Source organism: Rhinolophus ferrumequinum, chromosome 3, assembly GCF_004115265.2.
Source record: "Rhinolophus ferrumequinum isolate MPI-CBG mRhiFer1 chromosome 3, mRhiFer1_v1.p, whole genome shotgun sequence".
Classification (NCBI taxonomy): Eukaryota; Metazoa; Chordata; class Mammalia; order Chiroptera; family Rhinolophidae; genus Rhinolophus; species Rhinolophus ferrumequinum.
The window spans coordinates 22473644-22493142 of record NC_046286.1 but is presented as its reverse complement, the minus strand read 5'-3'; the positions used below and the strand labels follow the sequence as shown (position 1 = coordinate 22493142).

Here is a 19499-nt window from a genome sequence, read left to right as displayed (position 1 = left end):
TTTAATAGCCAAGAAATTCTCCAAGGCTTGGAGATTATAGAAGTCATTTTCCTCAGAACCTGAAGTCATATTTTGCTAAGAATAAATAAATTCAACTATCAAACTTTTCATCGGTTTGTAGAAATTTGAAAATAATGAAATTCAAATGGATTTCATATTAGATAACATTATTATCTCATCCTGTTGATAACAAATTTTAGTAACATTAATGACATTTTTCATTTAATCTTTGAAATATAAAAAAGAGAGATACATATTTTATGTATAGCATAAAATAGTCACAATACTTTCTTTTTATAAGAAGCTTTCTCATTTGTGTTATTAGCACATAATGAGGTAAGTAGTTGACCCTTTGTTCCATAAGATTGGCAGCTTTGGGGAACACATGTTTCTTTACCATTTGTTCCATTAAGGTAACCAATAAGGTAAAAAGATTTAAACCTAGATCTCTTAGGAGTCCTGTATCACCATGCTGAGAGAAATGTACACAGTCGCTTATTCCATTCCTGCAATATCTAGTAAGTACTAGTGTTTGTTTTTCCTTCCAGTCAATATGCACTTAGAAACTGTCTGCTTCTGCAAAACTTAATCTTAGTAAGTGTAAATAAAATTAAAATTTGATTTTTTTTTTGTTTTGTTTTTTTTGGTTAGAAACTCAAGTCATCCAGGTAGCCATAAAGCACACAAGGGTTTTTTTTTAAAACCAGTCTTCCTTCACACTGCCCATGTAATTCAGGGACCATTGTTTTATAAACCATAATCTCTGAGTGAGATGACATTGAATGATATTCAACATTGATACTCAGCCTCTTCTTTTAGACCTCCAACCAGATTGACAGTAGTGATGACAGTGGTCCCTGTTGTAGATACCTGTGCAGTAAAATACTTTATTTCACATGGGCTAATAAACAGGTGCCAGGTTGTATTATTTGGAGGAGTGGTTCTCAAATTTTAAGGTCTCAGAATCACCTGTAGGGCTTATTAACATACAGATTCCTGGATACCACCCCCAAAATTTCTGATTCAGATCTGGGATAGGGTGGAAATTTGCATATCTAATTTGTTCTCAGGTGATGCTGATGCTGATGCTGATGATTCAGGAACAACACTTTGAGAATCACTAATTTAAAGCAAAGGAACTCTGACTTCTGAGTCTGTCCTCAGCACACAATCACAATCTCCTGCCTCTCTGAGCCTTTCTCTTTTTCTTTCTTTCTTTCTTTCTCTCTCTCTCTCTCTCTCTCTCTCTCTCTCTCTCTCTCTCTCTCTCTCTCTCTCTCTCTCTCTCTCTCTCTCTCTTCTTTCTTTCTCTTTCCTTCCTCCTTCCTGCCTTCTTTCCTTCCTTCCTTTTCTTCCTTCCTTCTTTCCTTCCTTCCTTCCTCTTCCCTCCTGTTCTCTCTTGCTCTCCCTCTCTCAATCTCTCTCCTTACATGATAAAGAACTAGATATATTAGGGTCTAAAGGATTTAACTCTTACTCTGAGATATTACTTAGCTATTAAGGCATATTATCAATATTATCTGAAGTTATCATCAAAGTATTTAAAGTGCTAGTTTCCATCACAATCTGAAAATTACAACTCTCTTTTCAAGCAGCATAAATAAGAAAAAGTCCTCAAATACACAAAGAGGAGAAAGAAGAGTTACACTACTTTGTTTTCATTTATATTGTTTTGATAATTAGCAATGTAATTTCAAAAAACCTCATATTCCAGAGTAGTTGTTGCTTTTAGTTGTAAAAGCACAAAGTAATCCCCAATTATAAGGTACGAAAACAAGTTGTGGGTAATTTGGCTCTATGATTTCTTTCTGAAAATGATGAGTTGAGTAAAAGCAAGAAAAGAACAAGATAATGTTTGTCTTCTATGATAATCTTTCTTAAATATTGTTCTCCATATCTTTTGTTTCAATAAAATAAGAACACCTGCTACTATAATATGCGAAGAGCAATTTTTCATGAACACTGGGAATGAACATATCTTTTACTTTCAGTTTAATTTTAACACGACTATTTGAATCAGAAAAATTTTGCAGAGGAACAAATGTGAAATATCTGCTGCTTTGAACTCCAGAGCTTACATTTGTACAAAATATACTATATTTCTATTCATTTGTGTCTAGGTTAAGAGCAAACCTCTCCATTCTCCTAAACACCTGGCTTTCAGCCCAAGGCCCAGGCGGAATTCGCTGACATCAACAGTGTCACTAACTGTTGTGTCACTAACTAAACAGAAACAAAAAAGTCCCAATGTCCAGGTAAGGAAGAGCATCGCTGGTTTCTTTATTGCTCTGTCCGTGTTGGAATCCGTCTCCCAGAATGCTTTGCTGTCCTGCAGACTCTTTTAAACTGTCTCTCTCAGTAGACTAAAGCTCTTTTAAAGGCACGTTTACATTCACCCCCAACTTATTTCCTAGCACCTAATACAGTGGGTGCTTTCTGATAGGTGTTTGACAAATAGGTGTTTATGAAATTTAAATAAAAGCAATTGTTTACCACTAAATCTCCATGGCATTAATCTGTGCAGTACAGGACCCAACTGTGATTTACTAGTCCACTACCCCCTTTCTTTGTAAATTGCATTCTTAATTTAATTCCCCAAAGCCAACTACATCATTTTTATTGGTTAATGACTATAACAGTGTCATTTTATCTCATTTTTTAAATGCCGAAGTCTTAGAGATGGAAATCATTATGTATTCATAGTTACTCTAAAAGTTTTATTTTAATACTGAGTCTTACTGGCCATATGTTGAGATGAGAAATGTTGGCAATAGTAAAGTTACAAACCTGAGAAAATTGTGTTGATGCATGATAAAATTAATGGAAAATAAAGTTTACTAGTATATTTATATATATATTTTAAAGGTAGCTTTTGAGTAATATAATATGCTATTTGTATATAAATATTCTCTCAGATGTCACATCATAATGACGGTCTTTTGTGATTTTCTTTTTTTTTGACTATAAACTAAAATGTCTGTTGATTCAGTTAGTGATTGCTATTTCTTTTAGTAGTCAAAAGAAAATCACTGGATAACTCTTGGTAATTTTTAGCAACAAATTTGAATTTCGAGATTGAAATAACAATTAGAATTGGAAATGTTTAACCATTTAATTGACACAAATCATAATACATGAAGCTAAAAGTGAAATAGCCTGAAATAAATTCAGTTGAAGGTTAAATGTCTAACATACTTAAATCAAAAATTGAGAAATTTTTTTTAAACTGACATTTTTATTTCCAAAGAGCAATAGATTTTTCTTTTTTTAAAAAAATGGGTCCACAAAGTAATTTTAGCTTTAGATCATTAGGATAATAAAATTTCTGTGCACAGAGATTTTTTTTAAAAAATAATAGTTTTACTCAGGTATCCTTCTCATATGAATAAATATTCTACCAGTTTTGAAGCGTCCCCGCTCCATTGGCTGCTGGGAGTGTGCTTATACTGGTGAGCACAACTTGCTCTGAGAGTTTTGATATGTTATCAAAGTTGCTGATCTGGGTGGTCAGCGACTTCCGGCTCTCTGTGCTTGTTCGCCCCCTGGTGAGCCGATCCTCCTGGCGATGGTGAACTCCAAGGCAACAGCAAGAAAATGCAGCTTTAAATTCCTCTCGAAATTTTCCTGGCAAACCAGGGAGAATGAAAGGAAAAAGAATTGTGGTAAATGTTTTAACAAATCATGAATAGGGTACAACTGAGTTGCTCCCTTGAGCCAAACTAACAACGAGGTGTAACATTTTGCAAAGATGGGGAAAATAGGAAAAGGAAATTGAGTTACTGGAAGCTTGGTAGACTCTTGAAACAATGAGGTATTTTTATAAAATAATGAGACTGCTTTTCATGTGCGATATTTGGAGTTTGTTTCATTCCTTTAGAGTCAAACTCATATATCTGTGAATATGGGTTATTTTTAACTAGTTAACTGTAATAAAAGTGATCATTAATAGAAGAAAGCCCAGAAATAGTTAATAATTTCAAGAATGATAAAACTTATACATAGCCAAAACTATACTGAAATTACCTTGCATTTTACTCTGAAGAAACTGTTCTACTGAAACAATCAATTGAAAATATCTAGAAAAACATCTTCAAATACGTAGAAAATCTCTAAATTTTCATAATTTGCATAGACAGAACAACAAACGAAATGGGAAAATAAACAACTTTTGAAGTTATTCCTTGTCTTTAGATAACTAATATGAATTTAGAGAAGTATGAAAATGAAACAATTACATTTTTTAAGGGTAAATGGCAGTGTTGGGAATAATTTCTTTTGTCCAAGCCTCAGTTACCAAACTGGGTTACTGAGTGATTAAATGAGAAGATGAAGGTTAAGGGCCAACACAATAGCAAGGACATAACAAGTCCCCAGTGATTATCAGCCTCCTTTTCTGCCTCAGTCTTAACTACATAATAGCACTTGGACATGGTTCTATGGCTTCCGGCTTCCGCTTCAAACACTTCTCCCTACTACCTCCTAGTAGGTTTTACCTGCTTGGTGCAAGGCTCAGGGCTTTAGTTACCCTTAACCCTTGGCAATTGCTTCCCAGCTGCTTAACAAGCCACAGCTCCATGTGGTCCCTTCTCCCTTCAAACACTGCACCTGAAGAGTCCTATCCATTGTCTCAGACCTAATGTAGTCTTTATTTTGGAGCCTGGAATTGGGTGTGGCAGGGGAAAGCATAAAAAGGGGCAGCTGAATACAAAACAAACCTCACACATATACAACCTGATTCTCTGACAAGTGAAATAAAACATTCTTACATATAGGGTGTATGCAAGGTTTGAATAAAGAGTTATTTTTAAAAAACCTAATTGATTAGTTGGCTGTCTTTTTCATTTTTATAACCCAGAAAGCCAAATATGAAGTTGGAAAATGCCCACACTTTATTAAGTATGCAATAAAATAAATCACTCCTCCATATATAATTATAATATATTTGGAGGTAGAAATGAAAAAGAAATAGCCAACCAGTTAGAGAAGAAAGCAATGCAAAGATGTAGCTAATTAAAACATATTTTTAAGTCAATCAGGCAAAATGTTTCTAAATAAAACAATAATTAGTTAAATGATTTTTATAATTGTATTGATGCCATAAACAGAGATAGATGAAATAAGTTACAGATGTGTGTGTCATTTAGTTGAGGTGTTATTTAGGAGTAATATTTTTTTGTGGTCAGTGAGAGATCTTGAGAAAAATCCAAGAGATGTTACCCACACAAAAAATGTAAATTTAGAAAAGTATCTAAAAGTGCAAAAGTTCCAATTCAATCTCAATTAGGCTACGAATGTTGGCCAAGGAAATAATATAGCAAAGCTGTTTTAGTTTCAGATAAAATTATCTAACATTTTTAAAATTTAAGTTTAATGTATGACAAGCAAGATTCTGTGTTATTCAGTTCACACAATTTTCACTTCCTTCCTATTTCAACATTTCTTCCAAATTTTAGGGGGGGAAAAAATCCCTTAGATAACTTTCTCTGATGACTCAGGTTACATGTATTCCTGTTCATAAGGGAAAAACCTGAAGACAAACCAGATCAGGGAAATATTTTTCTCATTGTATGGCATCTAAGCTCTTCACACAGTTCAAGAGTATTCAAAACCTTCGGGTCATTGGTCCCTCATCCTTGGTTAGAACTGTGATTTTCTATAGAAAAAAACAGTTGAAAACTCACCACTGAGAAAATTATAAATAATTGGGTTCGCAGCACTATTGGCATAGACAAGCCAGTGTGAAAATGTAAACCAGGCATATACAGTCTCTCTGTCTTCGGTGTGGGTAAACATCCCAAATACTCTGTAAGAAAACAATAACAGGATAACTAGTGTGATTCTGGAGAATACCTTTTAAATAATTCAATTCAAGGGTGAACAAAGCCCTTAATAGAAGCTGCCTGACTCCCCTCTTCCTCTGTGGCAGACATTGATGTTGGTAGATTTATGATACTACAGTGAGTTTAGAATAACTTCAGCTCCTAAACAGAACCTCTAAGGCACGATTAATAAATCAAAAGTCTAATCAGGTCAGAGAAGACGATCTCTGTCTTTCCTATACACAGCAGATGCAATAGTATGTCTTGTGGGCAAGAATACAGAAGTTGAATATGTAGCTATTAACATTTCTTTCATTTTGTCTGTAAATGCAATTGAGCAGTGTTTGTTATTATTCCATTAGCATTTACAAAGCACGCCTAAATTATTGTCTCTAGGTACTTCTTCCTACTTTTATTTGTGCATTGATCAAAGTATTAAATTTCTTCAACTCCAATCTTCCCATGCTGAGATTTACCTCTGGGATTTCTTTATACCCAGAGGAGAGTTAGTTTTCAGTAGGCAAAATTCTGGTAATTTCTTAAAATGTATGAGTTTTAATTATTTTATTATTTTTAACTCTGAAAAATCTCTCATTATGATACCCTTAACGATCATTTTTAAGATTTGTCTGTGTTTAGAATATCCTGTCTATGTAATTCTATTCACTAGCCAACAGCAGGTAACTTACAAGGACTCCATCAATTTATAGGCTGAGGATTATAGTGCATTTCCTGTCAGAGATTCCACCATTGATTGTGTGATTTGTGAACATGATAGATATGCATTTCCAGAATAAAGTGATGCTTTATGGATGACTGGAATTCTACAAAAACTACAATATGGTGTGAAACAACATGGACAAATGGAATTAGCAATATGTTATGACTCTCTACCACAATACATCTTTGAAATCCTAGACAAATCAGAACTGCTTTAAAAAAGTTGGTTTTGATAGTCAGGCAAAAAAAATAAATTAATTGATTTCAAGGAAATGAATGTAGAAATTTATATGAGAAAGAAAACAAGTATATGCAAGGGTAAACAAAGAGATACACATTTGAAGTAAATGCGTGTGGCAAAGAGAAAAACAACTTTTCAGGTTATTTAAAAATTTTTGTATTTTGTGAAAAAGAGCAGGATGCTCAAAAAATTGAAAATATTTTAAATTAAACATGGATTTTCTCCTTAGAAAGCAATTTTCTTTCCTTGGAGAGAAAGGTGTTTAAGTCAGAAGAAAAGTGAAATGTTATGGACAAGTAGGTATTTGGAAATAGCTAAACAACAGGTACAAGGGCTGACATGCTGGAAATCCAAAGGAGCAACCCAGAGAGCAGTAAACTTAATTTTCATTGAATTTAGACTGACTAAACTAAAAGTACAAAAAAGGAAAAAAAAAAAAAAAAAAAGAAGAGAAAAAAAAGAGAGAGGAGAAAACTCATCCAGTATCACAGGATATTTACTAAGTTCTTAAGGGCAGAAAATAACATCTAGCAAAAGACCACAATGCATTTGTATAGGATTTCTGTGGTCAAGAAAAATAAGGGGTATTATGAAAAGATATGGAAAGCAAAGTAGGTCATTTTCTTGTGAGCTAGTTTATGTTTCAAGGACCCAAGCTGCCAAAAGTCTTTTACCTTTAAGACCCTGTCTGCAGTAAATAATATTATTAAACGAAAGTGCATTTTCCATTTTTTCTCCATTTAAAAAGGCATGAAGCAATCAAAAACAAGGGCCAAAGACAATGAGAACTCTTTACAGCTGATTATACCACCTTTCATATGTGTGACTCCCCCCAAAGCTCTCTCCAAAGATCCCAGCTGTGAGGAACATGATATTGACTCTAAATCAACGAAAAGTGAGAGCAGCAATCCTAGTTTTAGTTCTAAGTCTATTATAAACAGAATTAGTATTACCTTGGGACTAGTCTATGTGCAACAGTTATGATAATTCTCCATAAAGTGGCTTGCCGTGAAGTTCAAATGTACCATCACCCAGCATCGGCTGTGTTGTGTTGGTCAATTGTTTGAACTTAACTGTGTGTCTACAGTGTAACCAATAACATACTTTCTCTGACTGAACAATTTTGTGCTGATTTTTATTAATATTCATCCTGAGTTTGATTCAATGACTTTAGGAAATGGATTTTCTTTCTTTCTGTTTAAACGTTCAAAACACGGTATGTGTCACAGTGTCATTTTTATGTGCCTGTGCTCACAAACACATTTTTAAGTATAATTAGAATACTAACAAAACATTCTTATCTCTTTTTTTTTTTTTTTTATCCTTTAGAGAGAATTCTGTCACAAATCCCTATGTCTTTGAAAACAAAGTTTGGGAAAACCCATTTGTTTTGATCAAAAGAGAACTCCAAACTGTAAATGAGATTTTTTTTTTTTTTTTTTTTTTTTTTTTGCATTAGAACTTTTTCCTGCATCTCAGGCTTAGTAATTAGCTTGAAGAGGTCAGGGGACCATCTGTTTTATGTTTGCCATTCAAAAGAGAATTTGCATGGACAAGAGAATTTACAATCTGAGCACTCTACAAGGCTGTTTGCCTTACCTGCTGGTAACAACAACAGAGTTATCTAGCCTGACAAGCTATCTAGACAGGGTTTAGATTTTTCTCAGGCTTAAAAAACAAAGCTCTTCATTAAGAACCAAGAAATAATAGGTCACTACATTTTCAAATAATAAGTGAACTTTACCTCTTTAGCACATTGAGGATGCTAATTGGTAGATAGCAAATTGCAAACACCAAAAGCACAACCATCAGCATCCGGGCTGTTTTCCTTCTGGCTCGGATCTGCTTTATTTCAGCAGCCACAGCGCTAATCCTGGACTTGGTCTGCTGTCCTGGTCCTCGAGGCTGTGAAACAGGCTGCAGGGGCTTCCATTTTCTCTGAACTACAGATGATGTTCCAGGGATCTGAAAGGAGTGGAGACCCTTTATTGTTACCTGACTGAGCAAAGTTCCATTTTGGAGAAGTGATTATAAGACACAGAAAGGAGAGCGGCCCAGACTCCTGTGGTCTGAGAGGTTTGAGGGCCTATTTCCCCAGAACATTTACTGAACAGAGTGTGCTTGAGTAATACATGTGAGTGCCAAATAGGAGATTGGATGGAAAACAAAAAAAAAAACAAGTTGAAACATTACAATTTTGTCAAGGTCTAAATTAGAGAGCTGCAAATGGAATAGATATCTCTTTATAAAAAGAGAAGTTGTAGAGACAATGGAATATTCAATGCTATACAGAGATGAGCTATCAATCCAGGAAAAAAAATAGAGAAAACTTAAATTTACATTTAACTAAGTAAAAGAAGCCTAACTGAAAAGACTACATATATGATTCTGACTATGTTAATCCTGGAAAAAGTAAAACTGAATACAATAAAAAGATCAGTGACTGTCAGGGGCTGAAGTGGGGAGGAATGAAATAGGCAAAGTACAGAGGACTTTTAGGGTAGTGAAAATACTCTATATGACATCATAATGATGGATTCATGTCATTATATATTATACCATGTATTTGGATACATTGCCCAAAGCCACAGAATGTACGACATTAAGAGTGAACTGTAAAATAAACTATAGACTTTGGGTAAATATGCTGAGCCAGTATAGGTTCATCAGTTGTAACCACTTTGGTGAGGGATGTCGTAATTGAGAAGCTGTGCATGATGTCAGCTGGGGAGTACATAGGAATCTCTGTACCTTCCAGTTAAATTTTGCTGTGAAGTTAAAACTGCTCTAAAAAAACACCAACACAAATAAAAAAAAAAACTCTTAATTAGAAAAAAAGAGAGAGAGAGAGAAATAAAAACTGGAGAAGAAGAACAGTAAAGGGATGGCAACCATATTATCTTTTTAGGAATTCTGTTTCGGCTCAGATACCAAAATTGAAAGAGAAGGAAAACCTAACAAGTAATTGCAAAGGGAACCTGAAGGATTTTTCGTGTATCAATACTGCCACCTGCTGCTAGGTGGCGAGATAGGCCTTAACTATTGCTTTTTATTAGGTTTTCTGCTTCTCTGAGTTGGCCAATGTAAACCTTTGCATGAAGGGAATAAAAAATAAAATATTCTCTGTTGTTTACTATGTATTGTTACGAAATAGCTTGAAACCAATTTTATGGTGTGTCATTTTAACATGCACACAAACACACTGAGAATCCCTGTGGTCTTACATGAACATTTCAAATACCTGGAATTTGTAAAGACAGTTATACAATTTTTCTTTTCAAGTTATTTGATAACAGCAAGGAGTTGCTCCAAAAATAATATTTTCTTAATTATAAGCTGATGGAGATTGATAGTGTTTAGTGAACAAAACAATAAAATTCAGCACGTGTAATTTTTTAAAAAAGAAAATGTGCCAGTAAGCTTATACATATGGCCATCTTAGTTCTATTAAGATCATTCAGCTGTTACTTTTATGTCTGGGCTGCAAACTGGGACAGACCACTGTGTCCCTGTGGTCTCTCAGAATGGATGTTCGATGGATTATCTTGCTTTATACATCAAAAGATTGAGGTCTGTTAGATGATCTTTGAGAGCAGAATTTTACTTTGATATTTACACAGATGAATTAATATAATGCTCCTTTTGAACATATCTATTCTCTCTCGAAAAAGAACAAATGAAGTTAATGAAACCTGGTCTTAAAAAACGGCCTTAAAAAAATGGAAAATGATTTATCTTTTTTTCTATAAGCCCTGCCATGTAGGCAGACCTTTTCATATAGTGGTAGCTCCACCCAGTCTTCTTATTGGCAGGTGATAGGAGCTGAGAATCCTTCCTCCTCTGTAAGTCTCTTTTTAAATAATCTTTAAAATAATTGAGGAGAAACTGCAATAGATGTTAGAAAGTTCCAGAAGGACTTCAGCATAGGTAACCCTGTAAATGTCTGCTAAATGACCTTGAACTGTTTTCTAAATGATCTCTGAGAGATCATTAGACTTTAGCAATTGTATTATTGAGTGCTCCCTGAAAGAAAGAATCAATACCCTGCATCTGATGACTTCTACAACCATCAGACACAGAGTTCCCATAAAGAGAAATTGCCACAGGGAATATGGCTATGGTCTCTGCAATCAGAAAGAAAGAAAGAAAAAAAAAGCCATGATCACATCCCCTTTTAGATGATGATCTAAATAAAGACAGAAGATATTTAATTCTGCACTTATGTTGAGGATACATGCAAATACCTCATTGATAAGTTGTCTCTGTCTAGAGAAAGTCAGCATAATATTAATAGAAATCAGTGATACTAACTGAGCACCAGGAACTATGCATAATCTTGAAAAATCTAATGCATTCCTGAAAGTAGATTATTATAAATTTCATATCCTAGATAACCAAGCAGGCATTGAGAAGAATGAAATAAAATATCCAAGTCTGTATCTTTAATAATTGATAAGCTGGAATTAGCACTCAGTTCTGTCTGACTATAAAGCTCATCTTTTCCCATCATGATGCAAGGTTTTCATTTATAAACCTCACATTATAAAAAAATGTGATATAAATGTCAGTAAAGTTTAAACATATGTGCAGTTATATGAAAGCATAAATAATATAAAAGAGCTTTGAGAGATCCAGCCTGGGAAACTGTCCACATGGACAGGTCTTTTTCCCTGCCATGTCAGTATCTGGAAAACACACACACATACACACACACCATATATTCCACCATTATAAATAAACTTTAAAATCATCTTTGACATGAAAATACATCCTGGAAGAGGTATGATTATAGCTTTGAATTGAAAATATCATATAAGTGATGGACCATGAAATCTGCTGTCTTAAGAAGTATTTATGGCCAGGATGAAGTTTTAGGTAAAGACAAACACATTGCAGACATTAAAAGGGAATAAAAATATATTATGAATAACCAATAAGTTTGCAAACATAAATGGATAAATACTTTGAAAATTAAAAATTACAAACACTAACATTACGTATTGTTATAAACCTTTCTACAAAGAAACTTTGGGTCCAGATAAATTCACTGATGAATTCAATCAAAGAGTACAGAATAAACAATACCAATCTTATTCTTACTCTTTCTGAAATTCAAAGAAATGATATTACTTCCAACTAACTATGGCCTCATTTGATTATCCTAATAATCAAAGATATGACAACAAGGAAAAGAACCCACTGACGAAATATCTCTCATGACTAGAGATGAAAAGCTCCTTAAAAATATATGATCGAATCAAGAAACATACAAAAAGGATAATAGATTTCACTCAATAAATCAATAAGAGTTATTACAGCAATGCAGTGGTAGTTTAATATTCAAAAATCAGTCAATGTAATTTATCTTATTAACAGAATAAAAGAAAAAATATGATCATTTCAAAAGATTAACGAAATGAATTTGAAAAATTCGATACTTTTTCAACATAAAACTCTCAGTAAACTAGCAAACCAGTAATAGAAGGAAACTTTCTCCACCTGATAAAATTATTGATGAAAAACCTTTAGTCATCATCCTACCTAGTGGTAAAAGATGAACACTTTCCTCTAAGATTGGAAATAAGACAATGAAGTCATTTGTCATCACTTCTACTCAATATTGTACTGGAGACCCTCACCAGTACAAGGACACCAGAAAAATAGATAAAAGGCAGAGAGATTGAGAAGACGTTATTGCTTACAAAGACAATTATAAGGAATCTACAAAAAAAGGAAACAGAACTAATACGTGAATTTAGCAACAGGACTGACACAAACTCAGTAAATAAAAACTGGTTCTACCCCAGCAATAAACAATTGGAAAATGAAATAACACAAGTTTCAACAGCAAAAGCATGTATTCTTGGGGACACATTTAACAAAATGTGGACAAAATATGTATCCAGAAAGTTAAGAAAATTGCTGAGATAATAAAGAAGAGCTAAATAAATGGAGAGACCTAAATAAACGTTCATGGATTAGAAAACTTAATATTGTTAAGTTGGTAGCTGGAAGAGTATTAAGAGTTTGAATGATGGCGTTTTCTTAGGACTTAACAGATGTCCAGGAGGACAGTTCTTTGTCTTTCCTCTATTCTTTAACTCATTAAGCACTTTATTATAATAGAGGGCAACTGATACTTGAGAGGTGCTGTCTCATATGAAACAATAACCTCCTTACATTTCTCTGTCTGGCAGGAACAGAGACTTTTTTCTTGTTCCTTACACGCAGTGCCATTTGAGGAGGATTGTGTTAGAAGACCAGTGACTTCTTTCTGTTTACCTCTGACTTCTTGACAATTTTTATTTGACCTTGGCACTGCTCTGTTAGCGTTTAGAGGCACATGCTAAGTTTTATGATGAGGATCATAACTGCTTTCTTTGTCCCAGCCCTTGACTTCATTCTCACAGTAAATAGCTTGACTTTCAGATGCTATAGAGAGCCCGATGGACTACAACTGCTCTCCCTGGCCTACTTGCCCAACCCCCACAAACCATGCTTCCTGTCCCTTGTCAGTCCCCAGATCTGTTATCTCTCAACATTATTCCATCATAAAGTCAATTAGCAATTTTTTGTTGTTGCTTTTGTTTCTAGAAATTGTTTTCCCCTCTTTCCTGGGATCCAACAAATGCTTTTCAAAGAATAGGCCCTCTTATGCTTCTAAACTCCTATGGACTTTAAAATCTATAGTTACAAACGACTTTTGGCCAGGTCCCATTATATATGCAACATGTTGAATTGTGTGTTTATCCTTTTTTCCTTCCCTAAAATTTCAGCGGAATTTTCTAAAAGAAATTTCTCTCTATTTTTAATGTTTGTGATTTTTTAAAAATTTTTTGAAACCCATCATTTTCTTGTTTTTTCTTTTTAAAAAACAGATTTATTGAGATCTAATTTATATGCCATAAGTGTACCCATTAAAGGGATACAATTAAATGGTTTTTGTTGTATTTACAGAGCTGTGCAATTATCACACCATCACTATCTAATTCTAGAACATTTTCATCACTCCAACATAAAACTGCAAACCCATTAGCAGTCACTCTCCACTGGCCCATTCTAGGACCCCGGTCAACCACAAATCTGCCTGGTGCTATAAAGTTGCCTATTCTCTATATTTCATGTAAATAGACTGTTACAACATGTGATCTTCTGTTGTAAGGTTTTTTTCACTTAACAATGTTTTCAGGATTCATCCATATTGAAGTATGTATAAATTATTTCTTTTTATAGTATGCATATATCACAATTAGTTTATCCACTCATAAATTGATGGACACTTGGATTATTTCCACTTTTTGGCTACTACGTATCAGGCTGCTATAAACATCCACATTTAAGTTCTTGTGTGAACATGTTTTCAATTCTCTTGGGTATATACCTAAGGAACGAATTGTCACATGGTAATTATTTGTTTAAGATTTTGAGAAACTGCCAACTGTTTTCCAAAGTAGCCAGCATCATTATTTTCTATTCCTACCAGCAATGTATGAGAATTCTAATTTCTCTATGTCCTCACCAACAGCTGTTACTATGTGTCTTTTTTCTTTTATTTTAGCCATTCTATTGTGATGAGGTATCTCGTGGTTTTGATTTGCATTTCCCTAATAACTAATATGGTTTTGATGTGCATTTCCCTAATAACTAATCTTTTAGTGTGCTTATTGGCCATTTATATATATATATATATACATATATATATATATATATATATATATACATATATATATATGTATATATATGTATATATATATTTTTAAGAACTGTTTATTCAAATCTTTGCCCATATTTAATAGGTTATTTCTTTTTATTGTTGAATCACAGGAGTTCTTTTTGAATTTGGGATACTAGTCCTTTATCAGATATGTGATTTGCAGTTCTCCCATTCTGTGGGATACCTTTTCACTTTCTTCATGGTATACTTTGAAACACAAAAGTTTCTATTTCAAGAGCACCCAATTTATCTATTTCTTAAAATTTTTTTGCTTGTGGTTTTGGTCTCATGTTTATGAAACCATTGCCTAAACAAAGGTCATAATGATATGTGACCAAGATCACGTAATAAATGTGATTTCTTCTAAAAATTGTATAGTGTTAGCTCTTATATTTGGATGTAAAGTCCATTTCAAGTTAAATTTTATATGTGGTGTAAGGTGAAGTCCAATTCTATTCTTTTGCTTATGTATATACCATTATCTCAGCACCATTTGTTGACAAGACTATGATTTTCCCGATTGAATTGTATTGGCACCCTTGTCAAAAATCAATTGATCATAAATATAAGGGTTTATTTGCAGACTCAGAATTCTATTTCATTGACCAGTATGACCATCTGCATTCAAATACCAGATTATCTTGATTCCTTTAGCTATATAATTAGATTTATCATTTAAGCAGTGAGTCTTCCAACTTTATACTTTTTCAAGATTATTTTGGCTATTCTCTATTCCTTGTATTTCCATATTAAGTTTAGTATCAGCTTGCCAATTTGTGCAAAAAATAAAATAAAATAAAATAAAATAAAATAAAATAAAATAAAATAAAATAAAATAAAATAAAATAAAATAAAATAAAAACACAGCTGGGATTTTGGTAGGTATTTTTCTGAATCCATAGACCAATTTGGGGAAATTTTCAGTCTTAACAATATTAAGTCTTCTAATCCATGAACATGGACCATATTTTCATTTATTTAGTATTTTTTAATTATTAACGATATTTTGCAGTTGTAAGAGAGAAACATGTACTTCTTTTATTAAATTTATTCCTAAGTATTTTATTTTTTGTGGCGCTGTTTTAAATAAAATTGTTAATTTCATTTTTCAATCATTCTTTGCTGGTATATAGAAAGAAATTGAATTTTGTATATAGATCTTTTATCCTCAAAACTTGCTGAACATGTTTATTAGCTCTAATATATTTTTGCATGTGGATTCTTTATTATGTTCTCTATACAAGATCACGTAATCAACAAAAAGAGATGGTTTACATTTTACTTTACAAACTTGATGCCTTTTATTTTATTATTATTAATATTATTTCTAGACTGGTTAATCTGGAGAATCTAGTTCTATTCAATATTGAGCAGAAATTATTAGAGCAGACACCCTTGTCTTGTTGCTGATTTTAACAGTCAAATATTCTGTCTTTCACCATAAAGTATCATTTTAGCTGTGGGTTTTTTTTGATGTCCACTGTCAAATTGAGTTGCTTAATTCTTTTATCTTGAAAGGGTGCTATGTTTTGTAAAATGTTTTTACTGCATCTATTGAGATGATCATGTGTTTTTGTCTTTTATTCTATTAGTATGTTGTATTACATTGATGATTTTCATGTGTTAAACCCATGTTGCTTTGCTGAGCTACATTATATTTGGTCACCATATATAATTATTTTTATATATTAAATTTGGTTTACTAGTAGATTGTTGAGAATTTTAACACCTATATTTATAAGCATACTAGTCTATAGTTTTCTTATGATGACTTTGTGTGTTTTTAATATCAGTGTAATTCTGATCTCATGGAATGAGATGGAAAGTATTCCCTCCTCTTCTATTTTTTGGAAGAATTTGTGAAGGTTTTGTGTTACTTCTTCTCCAAATATTTGGTAGAAGTCAATTTTGAAGACATCTGGGTTTTTCCTGTGGGAAGTTTCTTTATTACTAATTCAATATTTCACTTATAATGGGTCTATTCAGATATTTCTATTTCTCCTTTGGTCAGTTTTAGTAGTTTGTGTCTTTTTACAATTTTTTTCCATTTCTTCTATGTTATTTAAGTTGTTGGCATACATTGTTTTATAGTATCTCTGTATTCCTTTACACTCGTTTTTTTTTGTTGTTGTTGTTGTTGTTTGTTTGTTTAAATTTCCGTAGTGTCTGTAGTGATGTCCCTCTTTCACTTCTGATTTTTGTGATCTGGATCTTCTTTTTTCCTTGATAATTTAGGTAAAGTTTTGTCATTATCTCTGATCTTTTAAAAGGACAAACTTTCAGTTTTATTGACTTTTTTTATTGTTTTCTTATATTTTATTTATTTACACTCTAATCCTCATTATTTCCTTCCTACTATTTGCTTTGGTTGTTAGTACTTTTTCTATCTCATTTCTTTTCTTTTAATCTTTATTAAATTTATTGGGATGATACAAAAACAGGTTAGTATTAAAAAGGTTATATATAAAAGGTTAGTAAAATTATATAGGTTTCAAGTGTGTATTTCTATAATACGTCATCTATATATTGCCTTATGTCTCATTTCTTAAGGTAGAATGTTATGTTATTAATTTGAGATCTTCATTCTTTTTGAATAGTTATTACAGATGTCAATTTCCCTTCAAACACTTCTTTTGCTGCATTTCATAAGTTTTGCTATTGTATTTTCAGTTTCATTCATTTCAAAGTATTTTCTAATGTGTTTTGTGATTTCTTCTTTTACCTATTGAATATTTAATATCGTAATGTTTAATTTCCAAATACTTGTGATTTTCCCGATTTTATTTCTATGATAAATTTCCAGTATAATTCCATTGTAATGGAAGAATGTACTTTTTAAAGATTTCAATAATTTCAAGTGTTGTTAAGCTTGTTTTATGGCTTATTATATGATCTGGCCTGGAGAAGATTCCATGTGCACTCAAAATGAATGCACAGTCTCCTGTTTCTGACTGAGTATTTTATAGATAGCTGTAAATCTAGTCAGTTGATAGTTTTGTTCAAGTCTAGTTTTTCCTTGTTAATCTTCTGCCTAGATTTTCTACCTATTGCTGAAAGAGGAGTATTGGAGTTTTCAACTATTATTGTTGTATTGTCTATCTCTCCCTCCAATTCTGTTAATTTTTGCTTCATGTATTGTAGGTTTTCAGTTGTTAGATGAAGATAAGTTCATAATTTTTATACCTTCATGATGGATTGACCTCATTATGAAATGTTCCTTTTTATCTATAGCAATACTTTTTGTTAAAATCTCTTTTGTCTAATATTAGTATGGGTACTCCAGCTTTCTTTTGGTTACTGGTTGCTTGTCTTTTCCAATATTTTACATGTAACCTATTTGTCTTGAATATAAGATGTATCTCTTGTAGATAGCATAGAGTTGGAACACGGTTTATCGTTTGTTTTAAATATCCTGCCAATCCCTGGAGTGTTTTATTCATTTACATTTAATGTAATTATTGAGAAGCTATGATTTATATTTACTATTATGCTATTTGTTCTCTCCATATATTATATCTATTTAGTTGCTTTATTTTATATTAAATAGATAATTTCTAGTAAATCATTTTAATTATCTTATTCCTTTCCATACATTCTTAAAGTTATTTTCTTAGTAGTTTCCCTGGGGATTATAATTAAAAACTTAAACAATCTGTTTAGATTAATGTCAACTTTTAAAAATAAACTTTTATTTTTATTGTGGTGAAATCTATATAACAAAATTTACCATTTTTTTAATAGCTAAGACTTTTTTAAATGTATTTTTTAAATTACAGTTGACATACAATATTATATTACTTTTAGGTATACAACATAGTGTTTAGTCACATACCTTACTAAGTGATCAGCCTGATAATATGTCTAGTACCCATCTGACACTATAAAGGTTATCACAATATTATTGACTATATTCACTATACTGTACTTTACATCCCCGTGACTATTTTTATAACTGGCAATTTGTATTTCTTAATCTCTCAACTTTTTCATTGATCCCCAAACTCCATCCCATTTGGCAACTATCAATTACTTCTCTGTATCTGAGTTTGTTTCTGTTTTGTTTGTTCATTTATTTTGTTGTTGTTTGTTTGTTTGTTTTGCTTTGTTTTAATTCTACTAAAAATTGGTCTTAGCAATATTTTTTTGGATGTGTTTCCTAGGGCAAAATAAGCAAAAGCTAAAATAAACAAATAGGACTTCATCAATCTGAAAAGCTTTTGCACCACAAAGGAAACCATCAAGAAAACAACAACAAAAAAACAACCTACCGAATGGAAGAAGATATTTACAAACAATACATCTCATATGGGATGAATATCCAAACTACATAAATAACTCATATAGCTCAACATCAAAAAACCAAACAATCAATATAAAGTGTGCAGAGGAGAGGACCTGAATGGACAGTTTTCCAAAGAGGACATACAGATGGCCAAGAGACACATGAAAAGATGCTCAATATCACTAATCACCAGGGAAATACAAATCAAAGCCACAATGAGATACTACCTCATACCTGTCAGGAAGGCTATCATCAATAAATCAACAAACGACAAGTGTTGGTGAGGATGTGGAGAAAAGGGGACCTTCATTCATTGTTGGCTGGACTGTAAATTTGTACAGACACTATGGAAAACAGTATAGAGGTTCCTCAAAAAATTAGAAATAGAACTACCTTACGACCCACTAATTCCAGTTCTGGGTCTTTGTCTGAAGAAATGCAAATTACTAATTTGAAAAGATATATGCACCTCTGTGTTCACTGTAATATTATTTACAATAGCCAAGATATGGAAACAAGCTAAGTTTCCATTGATAGAGGAATGGATGAGAAAATACAGTACATATATACAATGGAATATTATTTAGCCATAAAAAATGAAATCTTGCCATTTGTGATGACATGGATGGATCTAGAGGGTATTATGCTAAATTAAATAAGTCAGAGAAAGACAAATACTATAGATTAATGCCAACTTAATCTCAATAGTATGTAAAAGTTTTC

At 32.5% G+C, this 19499-nt stretch overlaps 1 protein-coding gene across 2 annotated transcripts in view; it reads right to left on the bottom strand.

Annotated features, from left to right (window-relative positions):
• Positions 1-654: 654 nt before the first annotated feature.
• The window catches only part of HCRTR2 (hypocretin receptor 2), a 94860-nt gene continuing 76015 nt past the window's right edge, over positions 655-19499 (bottom strand). Inside the window, exons 5-8 of one of the 2 annotated variants that reach the window (XM_033102637.1) lie at positions 8525-8745; positions 5682-5803; positions 3399-3624; positions 655-870 (exon numbers count right to left, since the gene is read on the bottom strand). In XM_033102637.1, coding sequence (XP_032958528.1) covers positions 816-870; positions 3399-3624; positions 5682-5803; positions 8525-8745 — 624 coding nt within the window. In that variant the 3' untranslated portion in view covers positions 655-815. Of the gene's footprint in view, positions 871-3096; positions 3625-5681; positions 5804-8524; positions 8746-19499 lie in introns of those variants that run through there. The other variant, XM_033102636.1, reaches the window with a different exon arrangement.